We start from the raw sequence: 21815 nt of genomic DNA, 5'->3' as shown, positions 1-21815 counted from the left end.
CAGGGCAGGGCGGGTTAGGGAGGTGGAATGGGGAGCGCTGGGCAGAGCAGGCACCCTTTAGAGCTGGTGCCTCCGTAGGTGGGTATGAAGACATCTTTTTCAGTCTTTAAGAGCAACAAAGAATGAAGAGCACCATGGGGAAAGGAACTCCATCCCTGTAAGACATCCCCAGAAGGAGTCAAGACTCCCAAATCAAAGTGCTGCCTTACATCTTCCCGCCACCCAAAAAAAAACCCAAAAACTTGGGGAAACTCTGCTTTGAGCATCAGGCTGTGTGTATCCAAGGTGGGTGCAGGGCAGCCTCCCTGCTAGCGAGCTGGGGTGGGAGGTGGGTGCTGCGCCGCCTTGACCTCATGCACCCACGGGGGGAGTTTCCAACCCCCGTGGGTCAGCCCCGCTGGGGCGCCCGCTGCAGATAACACCCTGCTGCATATAACGCCAGCTCAGTCGTGGAGGGCGCCGTGGGGAGGACGGCAGAAGATCGCGGGTGAGAGCCTGGCCCGTCGCACCCTTGCTTTTCCTTGGGTGGGACGCTTGTTTCTGTACCGTGGGCTGGGGGGCTGGGGCTGTGTTTGGAGCATCCAGCCGAGATCTGCGCTTCCCGCTGCTGGTGTGGGACCGCGTTGCTGCTGTCGCTGGGGGCTCCTCCGCGGGGAATGGGTTTAACTCAGCATTTTATGGCGGATGCTGGGCAGCCGGCAGCTCCCCAGTGCGTGGAGGCGCAGCTCACAGCCCTGGGCTCATTCCAGCTGGTTGCTTTGGAGCAGCCTTGGGAGGTGAGTCAGCTTTGGGCAAAACCATCTCAAATGTGTGGAGGAACCTCCCATGCTGCCCTGGCTGATCCCTCTTCACCTCGAGCTCTTCTAACCCCCATGCACCAACTCTCCCTGCACGCTCAGGGTTGCTGCCCGGGCTCCCTGGCAAGCTGCCTGCCTGCAGCGCTGGCAGTGTGTTCTGCCCCTTGCTCCCTGTTGTGTTGCCCCTGGAGTCCCCAAGTAGCACGTTCCCCCCGATGCCTGAGGTCCCTGGGACCAGCTCCTTTTCCATGTGCCGCTGCAAGGACCTCCCAGGCAGCAGACTCACTCTTGTGGGGCATTGCACTGGGAAGCGGACACCTCACGAGCTCCCTTAACAGGGATGGCATCAGCAGCGGTGTGGGCACTGACCTTTCCAGTGCATGGCGAGATCCAGGTTCTCGGTATTCTTCACTTCTTGCGTTTCTTTGCAGTGATGAAGGCAGAAATCTTCCTGGCGTTGCTGGTGATCCTCAGCCTGTTCCAAGCATCTGTATCTTTTTCCTATGGTATTGTCCTTTTTTTTCATGTTTTGCAGATCAGGGGCTTTTCTGAGTAGGAAAGGTAAAGTTAAGTCTAGAAGAGCCTGAATTATCCTATTGCAAGCAGCGAAGTCCTGAAGAGGTGTCGGAAGGAGCGTAGTCAGTTTGTATCTACTGTGGCAGCAACCTTGGCTGTTTCACGTTTGTATCGGTTGACGTCCTATCTGATTTCTTCAAATCACGTTAAAGGAGAGGCCGTTTCTCAGAACTGCTCCATCCCCACGGTACAACGGTCTCTCCCTCCCTCCACGCTGTGCAAAGCGGCGAGCGCGGTTCAGCCCTGGGGGCTGCAGTGCCGGCGGTGGGCAGCTCCCTTGCTGCATTCATGCCATTTTTTATGGAGGCTGACAAGCGAACTCCTCTCTTCTTGGGGCGAGGAGGGGGGGCTGGTTCCTGCTCTCAAAGTGAGGAATGAATTATTGTCTCTTTCTGAAGTGAACTCGCTTCAGCTCTTGCAGCGTTTGGTGAATTTGAGCTGCCAGGGGCTGTGGAGTCTGGGGATGGGGCTGTCACTGGACTGTCTTCCAGCCCTGAATCGCTGCTCCAAAACATACAGAGACCTCTGCCTGTTAATTTACAGTGTAAAATCCTTATGGAAAGCACATACCTGACCTTCCATTTGTCTTGAACAGTGGTTCATCCAGGCAAGAATTTTTCTCACCAAGATTGTCGAAGAGGTGAACTCTGGGTTGATCAGGGAAAATATTTTAAAGAATCTGGGGGGAATTGGATGATATTTATCCCCTTCGTGCCGATTCCTGAAGTTTTCTTCTTCCCTAGAAGCTATAGGAAAACGCTCTCACTCAGAGAAGCCCTTCAGGGGCTGCTCCCTCCTGTTCTGTGACCCGCAGCCTGCAGATGATGGGGACGCAATTCATTTTGGGGAGCTCCCCTGAGCAGGGCGGGGGGGAGCAGTGAGAGCGGCAGGAGGCTTCAGGACGGACTGGGGAAAGCAGTGGGGAAACTGGGTGGTGTGTCTTTCTGCCTTGAGGTGGAGGGGGATATACATGAGCTTTGGCCAGTTGGTGCCACGGGGGATGACCCAAACTCGCCATAGGTGTGTTGGCAACTTAGGGTAAACAGTGGGCGAGTAAAGACAGTGATGAGAAAAAAACAGCAGATGAGAGTTCTTAGTGCTGGGCTCTTGACGCTTGTCATGGCAGTCAGCGGTGTCTGTGCAGGCTCGCTGAAGGCAACTATGGCTGGAGGCGTAGAAATAAGATGAATCACGTTAATTGGGGCTGCAAAATATCTTGAAGAAATAGCAGCAGCTCTCCTGTGAAGAAGCAGGAGGGATGATACCTGTATCTCCCACAGCGGCTCTTTGAAACCTCCACTGATGCAGATACCCTTTTCATGCCCGGGATTGATTCTCTCAGGCTCCCCCGAGGAATATGTGTATATACAGATACCTCTGTCGAGAGAGAGCGAGCAGCAGCGGTTACTTCCAGCACTGCTGTGCCGATATCCCAGGGTGCTGGAGGCACAAGGAGAACCCCACTGCAGCACAGGGATGCTCCCAGGTGGGAAACAGCGCGCTCACCTCTGCTCTTGCCTTTCCCTTGCCAAGATCTGCTAGAGGAGCTGTTGGACACGTCCCTCCTGAGCAGCGTGGAGGAGGCCAAGCGGCTGGTGGATGCAGCCTACAAGCACACGCGTGACGGGTGAGCGTCGGGGCTGGGCTGGGCTGCTGGCACGGGCTGTGTGCCCTCCCTGCTCTGCAGCACCACCGGCTTTTCCTCCTCGCCCCGGCAGAGCAGGCAAGGCTGAGAGGTCCTCTGGGATGTGATCCAGCCTTCACCCTGTTTTTACACCACACCTCCAGTCTGTTGGGTCGCTAAGAGCTGTAGCTCCGTCCTCCTCCGTGCATGCTGTTCCTCCCAGCTCAATATTGCTTGGCTCCGTTTCATCCCTTGGGGATACTCCGAGGACTGGAGCCAGCACAGGATCCCGCTGATTTCTAGTCCTTCCCTCCTAAGGAGGGAGCAAGCTGCTGTAGGCTGCAGCGAGGACATTTTGTGGGATCTGACAGGAGATCCCAGCTTTTGCCACCACCGTTTGGGAGCGTACGGCTCCCTGCCAGCCCACACGTATCCTCCTTCAGTAGCCATCCTCTGAAACCCCTCGCTGGCTCAGGGACCCCTCCACTCGGGAGGAGGCTCCAGCAGCGTTAAGACAGGGTGGCTTGGAGATGTTTGGGACCTCTGGATGGAGATGGGCACCTGCAGACATTGATGAGCTGGATAACAGTCGAGTGAGGTTTGGTTGCCTCAAGGATGTAAAGACCTAAGATTCGTCTTCTGGCAGGTGGAGCTGGGCAGTTTAAGAGCTTCCCTTCCTGCAGCTCACGCTGCTCCTCTGCCAAGGGTGGCAGGAGCAGCCCTGGTCTCTTCCAGCTGCGTGCAGGGAGGTCGATGACTCTGCAACTCAGACTAGTAACACACCAGGAGAGCTGAGGTGTGTAACCTGCAGGACTCCTGGCTTTGCCCCAGTTCAGTCCTGCAGATTTTGTTCTATTCGCCCTTGCAGCATAAAGGAGCACCTGCAGAACGACGCCTTGACCCCAGTAGAGCTGCTGAGATATTTCAAGCAGCCGGTGGCAGGGACTCGGGCTGCCGTTCGGGCTGCAGATTACATGGGAACTACCCTGACCCTCCTCAAGGAGAAGCTGCGATGGGCTGTGAAGGGGGAATTCAACGTCACAGGTAGGGATCTCGCTTTGCTGGGAGGAAGGCAGAGGAGGAATATACATAGGGCTCGGTCACCGTGGCTTTGTGGGGCTTGGGAGGAGGGAACGAAATGGGGTTACGATGGGCCACGGCTCAAATCCTTCCCATGTGACTGCAGTGAGGCAAAGCCGAGTTATTTTTCTGTGCTCTCTTTCCACCTTAAAAAATTATTTGGGGGTTTATCAGTTAATGAAAGTGGTTTGTGCGCTGCCCTGGTTCTTCCTGCAATATAGCAGTTAAAGTACCAGTAGGTCAAAGGTTGTAAGAGTTTACCAGCCAAAACCATTTTGCTTGAGTAGGGAATGAGCAGGCACAGAGGACGTGACTCACAATAGCTCAACCCCAAGGCCAGCAGTTTTTCTGCCAGACTTCAGCGAGCGATAGTCACGATCACTGCCAGATTGTTCTGCACTGGGAACAGGATGCTGTGAGAAAGGTACAAATGGGGAATGAGAACAGGGCGGTGTGAAAGGACGTTTCAGCATCTCTTGAAGGAGCGGTGTCCTCCATGAGGTGGCAGTCCTGTCCTCCCAGCAAGACCAGTTCGCGGAGAGCAGAAGGCAAATTAGAGGCAGTAAGAGAAACAGTTCAGGGAGGCACAGGGCGGGCTCCTGCCGTATCACGATGAAGTCATGGGGATCCCCAGCATTACAGCAAAGCCCTGGCAGGCCAAGACACACGCCGTGGGGTGCTCCAGCATCGCTCCAGCACGGGCTGAGCGGGATGAGGGACGCAGGGCTGACGGCTCTCGGCTCCAGCTTCCCCACCCAGGAGCGATGTTCCAGCAGGTTTGCCAGACCACCCGGCTGCCACCTCTCACCTGCCTGCCCGGGAGGCAGTAGGAGCTTCTTAAACCGTGCTGTGACCCAAACTGTGGGTGGCAGCGGTGACTAGGGAACCTCCAAGGGGCTCAGGACGTGGTGTGCTAGCAGCAATAGCCGAGAAGCCCTTGCTGGTTGAATTTGGCCACTTCTCTCCCATGCATGAGGAAATCTGCACGGTGGGAATGCGAAGCCAATGTCCCCTTGTGCTGCTGGGCCACCTGAGGGTTTCTTTTCCAAGCGGCTCTGAATAGCGGTGATACACACTGGTGGCTGCTTCACAGGGAAAAAACTTGCAACGCACCACTAGGATGACTGTAGCTGTTGGTAATTTATGGTGGAGATAAAAGGGGAGGGGAGAGGAAAGAAAAAGGATTGGTAACGCTGCAAAATCATTCCACTGCTGCACAGGGCTAACATGTTATTATAAATAAGACTTGACCACAACTTTGTTGGGTTTAATGCTTTCCAAACCACAAAAAAATAATGTGCTAGGGCACTAGAGAGCATCCTCAGCACATCTTTGAGCAGGGAGACCTCAAATGACAACCCCTGGTGCTCTGTCAGATAATGCTGTGATAAGAAGGCATTTCAAGAGTACAAGAAGGGAAACTTTTTCCTGAGCCTGGGAGGGACTGCAAAGCCAGCAGGGCCAGTATCTCAGAATCATAGACTCTTAGAATAGCTTGCATTGGAAGGGACCTTTAAAAGACACCTAGTGCAACGCCCAGAGCAGTGTGTTCCTGCGTGTTTGTTCTCCGTTGTTACCTGGCAGACTTGCTGACACCGGCTCAGCTGGGGATGATTTTCAAGGCAAGCGGATGTGACCAGCAGGATAAGAAAATACGTTGTGATGCTTCTTGCAGCTACCGAACGATCACTGGCGAGTGCAACAACAGGTGAGGGGGCTGGGCCAGCAGGAGGATGGGCGGATGGGTGGGTCCTCCGTCGGTAGAACTAGACCCACGTCCCCAAGGATGATCCACGTAGGATGCCTGCTTTAGGGTTTTACACACCCCACAGTGTTGTTTCCTAGACGCGTGGAACTTCTCATTACAGCCTTTCTTTGAGGGTTCTCGGTGTTGTACATGAATTAGCTCTTTGGCCAAAAGCGAATAGCTCTGCGTTGGGGACTGACTCTCCAGCCCAGGGTCTCTGCCATCAGGCTGCCTCTTTCTGCTTTCTCCTGGGCTTTGTCTGGCTCTGCCCCTCTGCAGGGTCTCAAAGGGCTTCCTGCCCCATACTGGGGCATGACCTGGCCGTCTCCCTGCCCCACATTGTGTGTGGGAAGAAATCTGGGCACACGGGCTGGGAGAGAGCACCTTCTGCAGGTCTCGTGGTTGGACAGATGGAGGGGCATGACGGTAATGTGAGAGACAGGGGAAGCTGTGCTGAACGGTGGAGTGTTTCGAAAGGGACCGTGCAGGAGCATTCCCCGTCCCTCCCCTGTTACCAAGACCGTGGTAGGCAGAGCATCTCTGGCAGAGGAAGGAGTTCAGGCAGCTCTGCCTGCCTAGGGGATGCCTTAGCCTTCAGGTATCTGTGTAAGAAGTAGGGAGAGCGCTACCTGCCTCCTTCCGTTTTCAGACAGCAGTGTCTTCACTCAGGAGGGGGATCTGGGCTCTGGGACAAGGGCAGGTCCAGCACACCTGAACCGGACCCTGAAGCCCTGGAGAAGGTGGGCTGAGCTGTGCCCCGTGCTCTGTGTCCCTCCGTTGCTTGGCCCTAGGCAGTGTTACACCCACGGTGTGTGACTGGCAACCAGAGAACACATCTTACACGCACACTCCAAAATTAAATATATTATTAGTCTAATTAAGGCTTTAACAGTCTAATCAACTATAATAGCCACTTAGTCCAATTCCAGCACAGTAACACTCACAATCCAAATCACCCCATTTCTGTTAAAGATCACCGGTAATACCGCTGAATGAACGGTCATAAGTCTCTGATGCTGATGTTAAACTTTCACCTCTGTTTTCCACCCATGGTCTGAGGTCACAGGCCCTTCTTCAGGCTGGATGACACAGGCAGTCACCAGCAACCTGAGTTCTTGCCTGGGAGAAGCTGAGGCTTAGTGTGGTTATTTATTATCGTTGTTATTATTAAACCTGAGGCTTACTGGTAGTGCCAAACCCATAGGGCTGCAGCAGCTCCCTGACCGTTGTACATCGCTGTGTGGTCCCGTTCCAAGGTTCCTGCCTCTCTCCACATCCATGAGCTCTTGGCCCTGCCGTGATCCTAATGACACTAATATTGTGCCGTTCTTCTGTTCACTCCAACAGGAGAAACCCATCACTAGGAGCTTCAAACAGAGCCCTGGTCAGATGGTTGCCAGCAGAATATGAGGATGGCGTGTCAGTCCCCAACGGGTGGACAGAAGGGAAGCGTCTCTCTGGATTCCCCTTTCCACTGGTAATGTTTGTAACAGTCAACTGAAAATGCAGTGTCAGGGCTTAGCGATTGCCAGTCCTTGAGCAGATCACAGGCGTCAAAGTGCACGTCCACCAACTGGTGTGGCGGTGATCGGGAGGAGGAAGATAAATTCACCAGCTTCAGGGTGATCATATGAGAATCTCCAGGGAGATCTGACAGAAATGCTTTCTAACTCTTATGTTTTCAGGAAAAGCAAAGGAAAATTAATCTGCTTGCTGCGGAAGTGTGGCATAAAGAAAGAATTACGCAATGTCTTCTTTTAAATTTGGTGTATTTAAGCTAAAGTAATTTACTCACCCGTTTTGATTTGGTTTGTGGAAGCTGGCTGCCTCCTGAAAAGAAATATGCCAGAGGATAAAATGAACAAGTGAATCCCCCAAATAAAAACCCATCCAGCTAGAAATTCTGTGTGTGGGTCCGTGGGTGGGGTGGTCTGTGGGGACGCCGTGGCTCTCATGGTGCCTGGATGGGAGCAGGGACATTGTGATGTGGTTTTCTGTCACTCGGGTTTGGCACAACAACAGCGCTAACGAGGAGCTCTGCGATTTTCTGGGTTGTGTGCCTTACGCTCGTGCTTTCATTGTACTTCCTAACCCTGTTCTACAGCACAGCGTCAGGGCTTGAGGAGAGTTTTGACCACTTTTTCTGTAGTAATACATGAAGGAAGAACTGGTGGGGAGATTGTGATGGATGGGGAAGGGATGAGAAGGGAAGAGGGCTTTGGGAAGTTGTCCTGCTTGGAGTTTACCGAGATAACTTTTAGAAATGCCCAACGACTATTTTTTTCCACACTTCTATTTCAAAACGGTCTTTTAAAGTCTTTTGCCTCCCTTTCCCAGGCTATTCGGTATGGCTCTTGCTTAGCTGCTTCCATATGTCCATCAAGGGATGCTCTTGGCTAGAGGCTCAGAAACCTGGCTGGAGCCAGAGCAATGCAATGCTCAGCAAAGAGGGCACTCAGAGATGCCTTCCAACTCAGAGATTTGATTTTTTTTTTTCTGTGCAGTATAAGGAATGCCTGGTCAACTTTTGCTGATGACCCTGCGAACGGATGCACCCGTTCCTACAAGGAATTTCCTAACCCACGTGTTCTGCCTCCATCCCTGCAGGTTCGACAAGTGTCAAACGAGATCGTCCGCTTCCCCCCTGAGCAGCTCAGGATGGACCAGCAGCGAGCACTCATGTTCATGCAGTGGGGCCAGTTCATTGACCACGACCTGGATTTCAGTCCGGAGACCCCAGCCAGAGTCTCCTTCAGTGGCAAGGTGGACTGTGAAACCAGCTGTGCCAAGGAGCCCCCTTGCTTTCCCATCAAGGTACAGCCGCAGGGAAGAGGGGGAGAGGGTATCTGCCTTCCAACCGGGAGATGGTGGTGGCTCTTGCGGTCCTTGGCCACAGCAGGACATCCTCCCAGAGCAGGCCAAGGGGAGTCAGACCGCTCCCTGTAAGGTAGCAGTGCTGGGTCCCAGGGGCTGTCCCCAGATATCAGGCACAGCCTCTCTTTCCCCTGTTTCCAACCATTAACCCATCTCCCTCCACGCTATATCTTCGCTTTGGAGGTACAAGTGCAAAAGCAACGTGGGTGATGCCTGGGTTCTGCATCAGAGACAAGAGACGATGGGTGTCAATGCCCCAGCAAATCCGTGACCATTTGATGGTTAAATTCTCAGCAGGGCATGGGGCGAGGAAGTGATGAGCATCTCTCAGTAGTGGCTGAGGCATTAGCCCGACAGTCACGTTGCAATCTCTGCTCCAGTAAACGCTTAACGATGTACATGTCCACCCTGCAGCCCTGCGCTCCTGCCTTTGAAGATGTACTGCAGCGCTGGCTCTCCCACGTGGCTGTATTTCCTTTCCAGGAAAACTCTGAAGGGATGGAGCATCACTGAGTATTTGCCCAACACGCATTTGAGAATGCAGGCAGGGTCACAGCTCCAGATGACAACTGTCCATAACGTAGATATGGACGCTAGACTCCAACAGGAGATTGGAGCACCTGAGCTTTAAAGATTCAATCTAATATATATATATATTCAGGGGAAAAAGTTTAGGTATCCATAGGACTTTATGGAAATTTAGTCATCTCCAGGCTTTCATGCATATTTGGCACTTGGGCTCCTAAAATAACATCTCTGCTGCCAATCTGACCCTTCATATCTGGGATTTATGACTGATCTAGCACGGGGACTGTCTTTGAAATGGCTCCTGCCTGGCTTTTCTTACAGCTGTAGTATCACAGTGCAGTTTCTGCAGCCCTGAACTGGTGATGAATTACTCTTTTATCTTTCTGCAGATCCCACCCAATGACCCACGAATCAAAAACACGAGAGATTGCCTTCCTTTCTTCCGCTCAGCTGCTGCCTGTACCAGCAGCACAGCAACCCGAGAGCAGATCAACGCGCTCACCTCCTTTCTTGATGGCAGCATGGTGTACGGCAGTGAAGTGCCTTTGGCCAACAAACTGAGGGATCGGACCAGCCAGCTGGGCTTGCTGGCTGTTAACCAGAATTTCACTGATAGAGGGAAGGCGTATATGCCCTTTACCAGCATGGAGAAGGACCCTTGTCTTAAAGTCAGCGGGGGAGACAAAATCCCTTGCTTTCTGGCAGGTAAGTTGGGTGCTGGCACCCCTAACCCTGAAATCCAGAGCGAACAATTCCACCAGCTCCAGTTCATTTCTTTAATTGTTTGGTTTTTCTTATTTAAGTAGAAAAAGGAGCATAGAAAAACGTCAAAAAGACTGAGACAGGCTGTGCTAGACAGACCTTTACTGTCTCCGAGTCTTTTTTGTGACTATATGCCCGGAGTGAAGCTGTCCCATCTGTGCTCAGCAGCTCTGGTGTAGGGCTCAGAGAGCACATGGGGCTGCTGGAGGTGGCCTGGGAACCGGTGCCCGTGATGGAGCCGAGCAAAGGCAGCAAGAGCAAACTGGCCTGAAGGCAATGGCTTGCCCACACTTGTCATTCGGTGGCCATCTCTCTTCCGTCAGGATGGGTACAGGTGTGGTGGTGCTGGGCTGGGCCGCCCCTAGGAAATGTTGGCATGTGCTGCTGCACATCAGTACATCTGCTGCACTGGGAGAGGAGCTTAGATCCCAGCTGGGCTGAGCGTGAGGCCAGCCACAGACCAAGGTGACCTCTTAAGATGTGTCCCCACCACTGAGAAGGCTGGGGGTGCGCTGGCAACACACCAACCAGGACATCAGCACACGCCTTCAGTCCATCAAGACAGCCTCCTGGCCCCATTTATCCTTTGTCACGCTCTTGGTAACCTCTTGACCGCTTCTTCAACCCAAAATGACTCCTTTTGTCCTGGGCACAGCCTCCCAAAGCCATGCCTCCCCTCCAGCCAAAACACTGCACAAGCCACCACAACCTTCCCACCCGCTGCCGTTTGCTGTCTTCTCCTGTCCCCAGCGCGCAGAGACAAAATAACCGACCTCTTGGAGCCCTGAGCGCTGCTCCCTTTTCCTTGCCCCCTGCCCTGGTGGGAGCCAGGATGTTGCCACAAGCTTGTGGAACCCCAGAGAGGGAAGTTTCTGATACACCCTGCCAATTGTTGTCTGGCTTCCTGGTCCTTTTCTTTCAGCAAACAGGACCTCCCAGCTAACTCCTGCTGGCTCCGGCCGCGCTGGGCTGCTCACGGCACCGCTGGAGAATGCTTGAGGGTGCAACAGATCTCATCAGCTGTGGAGCTGATTTCTATCCCCTTGGCTCCCTACGTATCTGGCTCCTCTGGATAACATCCCCATAGTCCTTGGATACCGCCAGGACGTGGTGGTGGGACCAAGGAGGAGAGCTCTTCTTGGCATCATCCTCCAGCGCCCTGCTTTTAAGCTTTTGGTGTTTTATGTTTCCTTCAGCCTCTCACACCTCTCCCTCTGTCCCATCCATTGTTCCATGTCTTCAGCTGCTTCCCCAGTCCTGTGCAGGTCTCTCCTTGGTGAGGACCACGCAGGACTATCACCGGCAGATGCCCAGTGAGGAGCAGAACGGGCAGGCGTATCGGATGCTTGTTGGCTGCTGGCCCCCGGGACTCTTTGGCTAGGGGCTGCTGGATGAGTTGCTGTTCCATAGCTGGGTACACAGCCATCAATGAACTTATAGTGAACAGTTCAGGCTGGCTCGGAAGCTCCTTTGAAAATTCAATGTCTTGTTTGTGACTTTTCCGGTCCCTGAGAACCAGGGAAATTTTACATGTGCAGTTGCCTAACAGAGTTCAGCCATTTCCTACTGGAGCTCTGTTGGGAGCCCTGGGTGGATGCATTCTGCTGGAGGAAACCTCACAGTGTTTCTTTTGTTTCTTCTTCCGCAGTCTCTTACAGACAGCCTTTGACAGTAAATGAAAAGAGCTCTGTGCTGAATGCAAGAGCAAATCCTTCTATTTATTATGGGACTAGAGGACTAAATACGACATATTTACTTTTCTCTGAGTGCCTCTTTATACTTACATCACCTGCTTGCTCTTGGGTTTCCTGCCCTCGATGTTTGAAGAAGGATTTAATATTTCATTGTAATGCTGTTTGTAATTTGTTCCTTCAAGTTGTGGCTCGTTTGCTTTTACTTTTACTTGCCAGAGAACTTGATTGTGACTGTCATCTTGCTTTGGCCGTAGTTGCAGCTGGTTTGAAGGATCTGACTTTCAGAGCTCCCTTGGCCATCCTGACTTCCCTCTGCCCATTTTCATTTCTTTCTTGAGCTGTGAGACTGCCTCGCTGATATGGGAGCCTGGAGAACACCTGCTTGTATTCAGCTTCTTAAGTCAATGCTCCTAGCCCTTATTTTAAAAAAAAACACCTCCCGCATCTCTCTGTGACGCTGAGCAAAACCATGACGGCATCTTGGCTTTTGCTGCCTCAGCAGAAATTTGGCTTTTCGCTGGTGCTCTCCGACCCCTGGGGCCCAGACCCTGGTTTCCTTCTCCTCCTGCATGTTTCTTACCTGTCTTCTTCACAATGCAGACACCAGGACACGTACAAATTTCTCTGTGTGTGCTTCCCAAGGTGACATTTGCCTCCTCCCCGCGGGAAGCGGCCAAGCACCCGCAGGCCACCGGCAGTACAAGTCTGCTCACTTGTGATACTCCTAGGTGACTCTCGAGCGAGCGAGATGCTGGGGCTGGCATGCATGCACACGCTCTTTGTGCGGGAGCACAACCGCCTGGCGAGAGAGCTGAAGAGACTCAATCCCCACTGGAATGGAGACAAGCTCTACCAGGAGGCACGAAAGATCGTGGGTGCCATGATCCAGGTACCAGCCGCCCTGTCCTACGTCCTGGCTCTGCTGCCTTGTCTTGCAGCCTCCCAGAATTAACGCGAAGGGCTTGGTTAGTGTGGGGTGTCCAACGGGTGCAGTATTTTGGGGTGCAAATGAACGCATTCTTTCCACCAGCCCCTTTCATCCAAAGCAAAACCACACAGAGACACCTGAAATAACAACCACAGAGGGGTCCCCCATAATCTTTGATGTCCCTCTACCGTTAAATTTCCAAATTGCTGGGTGGGTTTTTAACTGCAAGTTTTTATTTGGGAAACATGGGGACAGAAAAGTCAGAGGCAAAGGTTTTCTAACCAGTGTTTGGTACAGGATAAAAACAGTGCTGGAGGTTTGGATTAAAATTCCTCCAGGTTGTGAGTCCCCTCCTCTCAAGAAGGCCCATGTGCTGGTAGGGGCCATCAGCCATGGCGTTCCTCTGTCCTTACTGCTTTGGGCCAAAGAGCCCCTCAGGACAGTGCTGCATCACAGACTTTGCCCCAGATGAGATCCCAGGGTCACAGAATTATTTCTGTGCTTGGGAGGGACCAAAGGAGGGAATATTTGGGAGGATTTGGCAGATTTTCATCTTGCTCTGACCTGCCAAGCTGTTGAGGCAGGGAGGAGCATGTCTGGGGACACCTGAGTGCCAAGGCCTCAGCACCAACAGGCAGAGGATCCTGGTGCACAGGCAGAGGATGAGCGTGGGTCAGGCACAAGCAGCGTCTGTGCTTCCTGATGTTCCTGGAGCAGTTACATCCACCTTGCATTTTCATGCAAGTCACTGCGTGTTCATGCAGATCTCATCACTGCTAGAGAGTGTAGGGATCCCACCATGCACGGCTGTAGAAACCAGGAGCCCAGGCAGTGGCCTGCAGGCATAGTACAATGGCCAGGTACAGAAGAGGCTTTGAACCAAGGCCACGGAGCTGAAGAAACAAAAATGTCACTCAACAGTGCCAGAAAGGTTCCTCACCAGACTGCCAGAGCAGCTGGGTGAAGGTCTGATGAGGCGAAAGAAAGGTTGGCCATGTGGGGTTTCTCTGCTCCACGTCGGTGCGAGGAAAATCTCCTACACAAATCCCACCAAAGAAGTTCCGTGTGACAGCTTCTGTAGTTTTGAGACACAAACAGTAACTTTGCTTCCAAAGAAACTGGTGGTCAAGCTATTAATGATTCACACTTGCATTGTTTCCCCCTAGATTATAACCTACAGGGACTACCTGCCTCTTCTGTTGGGATCCAGTTTCCAGAAATTCATTCCTCGCTACCAGGGCTACAACGAGTCTGTGGATCCTCGAATATCCAATGTCTTCACCCTGGCTTTTCGTTTTGCTCATGCTTCTGTTCCCCCAACTGTTGACCGCTTAAATCAAAATTACAAGCCCATAGGTCCCAAAATTCTACTCAGAAATGCCTTCTTTGCTGTCTGGAGGATCATTAAAGAAGGTAAGGCCTTTCTTGCACCTCTGCAGTTTATTTCGTTCAGTCTTTTCTGCCCTCTCAGGGTGAGCTCCTGCTTCAGCCAAGCTTAAGAGCACTTTGCATTAAATGTATTAAATGACCCTTGTTACCAGCCAGAGTTTTTTCCAACATAGCTGTTCTCTGCAGTCAAATATGGCCCATCTTATTAGGAAACGTGCAGTCTGATTGCTTAATTGCTGTAAACTCTGAGAACGTTATTGAAAGTATTTTCTTTTTAATTCTTTAAGCACAGGAAAATTAATTCTCTTGTAGTAGAGGCTTGTAATTAAATATAAGCTGCATTCAGCTCTCCTGAGCCTCTAACACACACACTTGCCACCCTGCACAGCTCACAAGTCCCTGTGTACCCCTTGCAGGTGGTATCGACCCCTTTTTCCGGAACCTAATGGCTAATAAGGCCAAGCTGATGACACAGCAGCAAATGGTCGTGGATGAGCTCCGGGATCGGATGTTCGAGCAGGTTGAAAGGATTGGGTTTGATTTACCTGCGCTTAACATGCAGCGTTGCAGAGATCATGGCCTCCCGGGTAAGTTGGTGGTGGGAGCAGAGCTTCCAGAGACAAACAAGTGGAAATCAGGCACTCATGTAATTGAACATTGAGAAACATCTCCAGCCCGTGCTTGGCTGAAATTACTCTTTCCCAAACCTTTTCATCGTTTCTGTACAGCCGTAGGTAAGTGGACAGGAGGTTGAGCAACGCAGTCAGAGCCTGGCTGGAGCTGGAGGAGGCGCGGGGAGGCGCACAGCCAGAACAGGCATCGCTGAGATGAGAGCCAATTGTTCAGTAACTTGACTCATTTGTATTGTTGCTCAAATGGCAAAATTGGGAAAGTAGCTCAGCAACAAGTTTGCAGGAGTGGAATTAGGGCCAGAAGTGCCCCCTCCAAGCATCTGTAGGGGTCCAGCCCAGCCACACATGACTGGAGGGGCAGGTCGCAATATGTGAGGAAAGCGTCATCGTAGTTTCCCTACAAAGACCGTGTCCCAGGAAAAAAAAAAAAAAAAAAAAGCATATCAGAACCACTCTCAGGGCTGTGCAAGATGCCAAACCAGCGTAATGGCCCTGCAAGATGGTCTTGAGAAATAGGTTGCTGCTAGAACTTTACAACTGCCTCCTGGGTGTGTCGTTGCCAAACAGCGTTACTAGGTCGATGTGAGTGCCTGGAGCTGCTGTGTCACTCACATCCTGGGAGGTGCAATAGGGCTCCCTTTGAAACTGTGATGGAAAATGTTGCTCAATTCACAGGTTTTAAGCCCAGAGGCTTCGCAATACATTGAGGTGACGGGATTGCTCTGCCTTTGCTGCAACCAAAGGTTGCGGGTTTTCCATGCTTTATCTAGGAGCGCTCTTGTGCAGAACCTGATCTGAACCACAAATCCTCAATCTGTAGCTTTGACTGCTGATCTGCTGCAGTGGAACTGCCACGTATTTCTGGTGTGAATTTGTATTTAGCTCCTAGCTTTTGGATCTCAGCCCACCCCCGGGTGCTACTGTAGTCCTTCATGCTAGACAACCTATGAAGGTGATGACGGTATACCAAGATCAAAAAAAGCTTCCTAATTCTTTTTCTGATAAAGCAAATTCTCAGTCTCCCGGAATTGTTTGATAGTGGTATCATCCAGGCACCGTGTGCTGTATCTTTTTCTCTGAACTCTCCCCAGTTTTTAGACATCCTGCTCACAGCAGAGATGTATGCTGCAGCATCGTCTCGTCTCTGCACCTAGCAGGTCACTGAGCTGGCAGGTAGGAGGACGCATTAGTGCTCCATAGACTTTTCCTCTACCTAAGCGATCCTTTGATAAGACAGTGAGTCACAAATTGCCCTTTACCCTGTCCACCAAGATGGAGAATTATGCACTGGCTGTGGTCCAGTGGATTTTCAGTGTTTGCAGTACAAAAAAACTAGTCCAGCTGGCAAAGTCCAGTGGACCTCTCCCACCCGAAGTAACTTGGGTTATGTAGAGCTCTTTGCAGTGTGGGATGGCTTGTCCCTGTGGCTAGACAGGGACACAAGTGGCACCAGCTATGGGGAAGTACTTGGCCACCATCCCATTGTGCAGAAAGAGGTAACATCAACATCTTGACCAGATTCACTTTCGATGAAGGCAACATCAACAAGTTCTGTGAGGACCTCTCTCAGTCTGAAGGTATCTGAGTGCTCCCTGAGCTTCCTTAGGGCTCCTGGGTCACAGGGAAGACGAGGCAGCTGTTAGGCACACCCAGACCCTTCGTCTGAGCACCCACAGCACAGGGTTGGGAGCAGTCACAGCACACGCAGGATCAGGTACCTGAAGACAGGTCTCCTTTGCTATTTGAAATGCCCCGGGGTCGCTCCTCTGGCTCTCTGCCGCAGCTTCAGCAGGGTCTCCCGTAGTTGCTTGGTCACACCACCAGCAGGTTGTTTCAGACACACCGCGGCTCTGGAGCCTGTGCACAGGCACCTGCATCGCCGCTGAGCGGAACAGCAAAACGGCGCTGGAAGGTGGCGGAGCAATTCCCACTAGAGGGGTCGCTCGCAAAGACACAGCCCTTCCACAAACAGCATTGAAATGCCAGGCAGGATGAACTGCTCTGGAGGAGTGGAAAGTCAATGGTATGAACAGAAATACGGAAAAAAAAAATCAGAAAAAATGTTTTAAACATATTGGGACCCTACTTGTGCCCTGGCTTTGGGGAAGAGAGGAAAAAAGTCTTTCCAGGAGGGGGAAACACGTTACTGATCTGTCTACTTGCAGGTTATAACTCCTGGAGACAATTCTGTGGGCTCTCACAGCCCTCTGAATTGAGGACACTTGCTCAAGTGTTGAACAATCATAATCTGGCGAAGAAGTTCATCCAGCTGTATGGGACACCAAAGAATATTGACCTTTGGATTGGGGCACTTGCAGAGCCCTTCGTGAATGGAGGCAGAGTTGGGCCTCTCATGGCTTGTCTCATTGGCACCCAGTTCAGGAAGATTCGTGATGGGGACAGGTAAGAGAGGAGCTGGTTACTCGGTTACTCAAACCCCAAAGGACAGAGGGAGGCTGGAGTTTATGCGGATTTCTTTATGCAGATTTGGAAGCTGTTCCAGTTGTTTGTTGCTTTTTTTTTCATTATTCTTCCAAATGTTTCTTTCCCTTTCTGGTCATGTTCTTATTCCCTGTCTAGATGATGGTTGAGATCCTAGGCTAAGGCCCCTTCCCAGCCAAATGTTTTCACTTTCAGCCCGTTCACTGACAATCACTCCTTGTGCAAATTCAGTTACCCTTCTCCACGCTGACGGCTCTTTTCCTCCTTCAGATAAGTGCTTTCAAGGAGGTCCATGTTACTGTGTGTTCAAACAGCAGTTCACTCCAGCAAAGAGAAACATGTAAATACCTTAACAAGAAAACCCGGTGCGGCTCTAAAGGTGGCAAAATCAGGATCTAGACGGGTTGACCTCACCAATTAGAAAAAGAGCTGTCAGGTTTGATCAGCCTAAACGGCTTGCCCTGACAGTAGATGCTCAGCATCGGCTGATGTGGTAGTTTCGAAAATTTGCCTGCAAACCAAGGGGTGTTGCTGAAGGACAAACACACTTTCAGGCTTTGCAGCAAGTAAAAGAGATTGATTGTTCTCTCTTGGGTAAGTCCCAGCTCAGCCCGCTCTTCTTCCCTGGCGCTGGCAGCATCCCTGTCCCCTCTCTGTGGGACTGCTCCTTCTGGGCTGCTGTGCCCTGCGAAAGTCAAACATCTGTCCACCTTCCCATCTCCTGAGTTTGCAATACACAATTTTGCACCATCGCAGTGTCTTATGCACTTCTCAGGGGTCTTTCAGGTGATTTTTTCACTCTCTCTCCTTTCCACCTCCGTTCTGGGTTGGAACCCTGTGGTCTGACATGTAGCAGTGTTTGGTCTTCGCTTACACCAGGATATGGCTGCATTGGGGGTTGCTTGCCAGCCAAAATCGTTTGAGCAGTGTTGTGCTTTCAACATACCTGAAGTCCTCCTCCTCCTTGATGTTGCCCAGGGTCCTCAGGTGCAGAAGAAGGGACCTTTCTGAAGCCAGGTCCCTGTACTTGCCAGCAGTACTGCCTGAAAATGGTACCACGACCAGGGTTTCTGGGAAACTTTTCTGCCTAGAAAGACTTACCATGAGCTCAAAAACAAGTATCGGGAGCTTAAAGGCAAAGAGTCGACTGCACATCTAGAAATCCTATTCTTATGGCAGGATAACAAGAACCCGTTTTTAAAATAGAGAGTAATTATAGGGCTGGTTCCAGCACGGCAATCATGTGGATGTAATCACAGTCTGCATAAAGTATGTGCAGAACTTTCTGTTTGTAAGGAGGTGCCTGTGCTTCATTTGGGGGAACGCAGGGCAAGGCTTTAATTCAATTGCGTCTTTATTATACGTCCATGGCAGAAAAGCAAGTTAAATTACCCAGCTGGTGAGTCAGGGCTCTTGATTTAAATAAGAGAAATTTAAATTTGTTCTTGGCGAAAGAAATGTGTTATTGGCGTTAATGGGAAATAATGATGCAGGAGTCTTGAAAGTGAAGAAGCCAAAAGGCAAAAATCTGTTGTGTCTTCTTTCTCCTGCAGGTTTTGGTGGGAGAACAGTGAGGTTTTCACTCCTCAGCAGCGCTGGGCACTGGCCAAAATCTCCTTATCACGAATCATATGTGACAACACCCACATCTCTAAAGTATCAAGACATATCTTCCAGGCTAACAGATACCCTTGTGGCTTTGTGAGCTGCAGCCAGATCCCAAAGCTGGACCTCAGACCCTGGAAGTCAGAGAGGACCAAGGAAGTTACAGAGCAAGGTATAAGCTTCAAGCAGCAGCAGACAGTTCTTGCCTGCAAACCTGTGAGATATCCAGACCCCGAGGCTCTAAAACAGAGCCAGATGTCTCACACAGGTCTGAACCCATGTACCAGGTACCTATCTGGACCATGTTTAGATACTTCACCAGGTCTGCCCTCAGTAGCTCCTCCAGCACGCAGATTTTCCAGCATCAGCATTGCAAGGCCAAGCTAAGTGCACTGCTCTGGGATTCTTCTGACTAACAGACTTTTCAGTTTAGCTCTTTGCTGTCGGTGCCCGTGTTTTTCTGCATGGGAGGTGATGCCCTGATTGAGGAGGCTGGTCTTTCTGTCTGGGTGGTTGGCCTGTCTTTTGCACAGCTCTGAGCAGGCTGTTAGCACACCCTGGTCAGGCCAAAAGCAGCTCTGCACTTGAACAGAGATTTCCACTTTGTGGAAGAGATTGTGGTGTTTGATTTCTGCTAGGAAAGTTTTTGCCTAGATTTACAGTATTTCCCTCAGCTGCCTTCAGGATTTGTAAAATTCTTGAGGCTTAATGCCTTTCTTCCAAAATGCTCTCTAAAATCCCTGGGAAGTAGATGTAGGAACGAGTGGCTCTCCCCTGGGAAAGGTAGGCTGCTTCCGTGCCTTTTCCTAACAAAACGTCATCTTTCCTTTGCTCTGGCACTCAGGCCCTGCCACGTTCTCACGATGGCATCCAGGCTGCGAGAAGGAGCAAATCCCTGCAGCTAACAGCAATTGTTAAGAGCTCAGACCACTCCACCTGCAATCAGCTCCCACTGTCCGTGAGGAAGGTGCATTATATTCTCCACAGGGCTATGGGATTATCAGCTTGAAAGTGTGGCAGAGCACAACCACAAATGCCGTCTTCATGGTGCCAGAAAAAGTGAGACCTGTAGGATTGTAGTCCAGGAGGGGCCCCTGGAGGTCTTTAGAGCAATCAGGACTAATACCAGAGTAATTGGTCTCTCTTTTCCAGCTTAACCTGTGGAAATAAATCACACAAGATAACAGGGAGCTATGGCATGTCCTTTTCTCTTGTTAACACACTGCTTTTTATGTCCTGTAGAAGAAGAATCTGGTGACTTTTCGTGCTGAACATTGAGGAATCCCCAGAAGCCCAGACTTGGGAAGCTGCTGAGATGGATTATTATTTTTTACTGCGTGTATGCTTTTGCTGCCTGAAATGTTTGGGCATGGTTGCTGTCATTTGCTCAATTTAGTTCGCATGAAGCCTTTCCTGTGAGATAGAGTCCAGCGATAAAAGAACTTCATGAAAAGATGTCCCATATCTGTGCAAATCACTATCACAAAGCAAAGCAAAATGAATTATCCAGAGACTGACTCCCAATCAAATCAGCTGCTGTCCTAGGCAATTTCACATACACTGTGTTTCAGTGAGCTCTACGGTCAAAAACACAGATCCTCCTTTCAAAGTTTCCAACCTATATAGAAAGAGATTGGGGCATTGCGATGACTTCTTGTTCTTGCTCCCCACTATTTTCTTTTGTTTTAAAAAAGTATGTACTTCAGTTTCCAGAGAAAATCTACTAGTTTCATGGTGCCTTTGACTGAAGCAGAAATAGCCATCATGTGTCCCAAACAGACTTGTTTAAAATGCCCCGTTTCAGGTTCTGCTTGAATATGGAATGAAGAAATTGTCCATATGGGAGAAAGCTATTTTCTCATCATTTTTTTTCCCTCAGTCCAGGATTCCTAAGGCATAATCTATTGTGATAGGAATCTGTGACAAGACATTCCGGCAGCCTGGCATGAGCCAGTGTGAGTTACCCCTGGGCTGTGGAGCTGCTGGGATGTGTCCTGGCAAAGACAGGAACAGTCTTACATACAAGGAAGTAAAAGCTAATCTAGTTTTTCTCCAACTTTGTCCCCTCAACATCTTTTCTTGAAAGGGGTCAAAACCGCTTTCTCCTTCCTCTGCAGTCTGCTGTGTTACTGCTGTCAATCAATAAATTGCAATTTTGAGCTGAGGCCAAAATGTTCCTTGCACTTTGTAAAAGGTGCAGTAACCACCGGTGAGTGGAGGGTGGTGGTAGATTTTCTATGGGAATATGGGACAAAGTCAATTCAAGAACCCATGTCATTGTAATGAAAGAAGGTATGTCTTGCTGAAGTCTCTGACCCACACTCCTGCATCCCGTGGCACTACAAAATATTTCTCAGAGAAAGGGCCACCGCAGGATGTAGTTCCAACAAACGCTCGACAATAATCTCCTCCTTGTCACCCCCAAAATGGGAAGATTCTCCGTGAGATCCTCAGAGAAAAAGCAGCAGCATAGATACCGACTTTTGCCGGCACTTGGCCAGGGTGGAGGGGCAATGCTGGCGCTGCGTAATGCCCCGGGTGTGTAGGCTGGTAAATATAAGCCTGGACACATTTTGAAGGCAGAAAGCAGGCAAACGTGCCATGGAGTGGGTTTGAAGCTCAGCGTTTCTTGGGTAAGTTCCTGGTGCTGAGGGCTACAAGGGAGTCAACAGATTTGATGGGTGTGAGATGCCTGAGTACGTGGGGGATGTCTCAGTCTCTCTAGCTTCAGTTTTCTGTTATTAGTTGCCTAACTCTTACGCCTGCACCTCCTCTTGCCTTCAGCAGTTGACTTAAGGGGGAGAAAACGACTGGCTCGAAATCATCCGTGATCGTTCTGTGTTCACGAAGCACAGAGGACCTAGGTTTGCAATTTTAGCCGAGCGCAAGGCTGAAATTTGGAAACTTTAATCTAGCTTATCAACCTGATCAAACTGCCTAATTAAACCCGTGAAACACATGTATGGCAAGATGGGGGCTGTTGCAATAGGACTGCCTGGAGCCTGGCTGCCCTGGCTGGTGGAGCCACTGAGATGGGGAACGCAGCCTACAGGAGCTGGGACGGGATTGTTTACCCTGCTCAGCTTCTGCTGCTGGTTTCAGAAATGGAGGTCTCCCTCCCAGCTCTGCTGGGGCCT

General features: G+C 50.9%; 1 protein-coding gene across 1 annotated transcript; it reads left to right on the top strand.

Annotated features, from left to right (window-relative positions):
• Nucleotides 1-1230: 1230 nt before the first annotated feature.
• On the top strand, nt 1231-19949 carry LOC104352898 (myeloperoxidase). The gene is made up of 13 exons (XM_086475223.1): nt 1231-1303; nt 2907-3000; nt 3866-4041; nt 5662-5785; nt 7172-7301; nt 8432-8638; nt 9616-9931; nt 12411-12571; nt 13777-14023; nt 14416-14586; nt 16797-17034; nt 18627-18850; nt 19921-19949. The coding sequence occupies exons 1-13, from the start codon at nt 1231-1233 to the stop codon at nt 19947-19949; spliced, it is 2190 nt and encodes a 729-aa protein (XP_086331349.1).
• Nucleotides 19950-21815: the final 1866 nt, after the last annotated feature.

Source organism: Leptosomus discolor, chromosome 18 (genome assembly GCF_034619465.1).
Source record: "Leptosomus discolor isolate bLepDis1 chromosome 18, bLepDis1.hap2, whole genome shotgun sequence".
NCBI lineage: Eukaryota > Metazoa > Chordata > Aves > Leptosomiformes > Leptosomidae > Leptosomus > Leptosomus discolor.
This window is presented reverse-complemented; position numbering and strand designations above follow the sequence as displayed.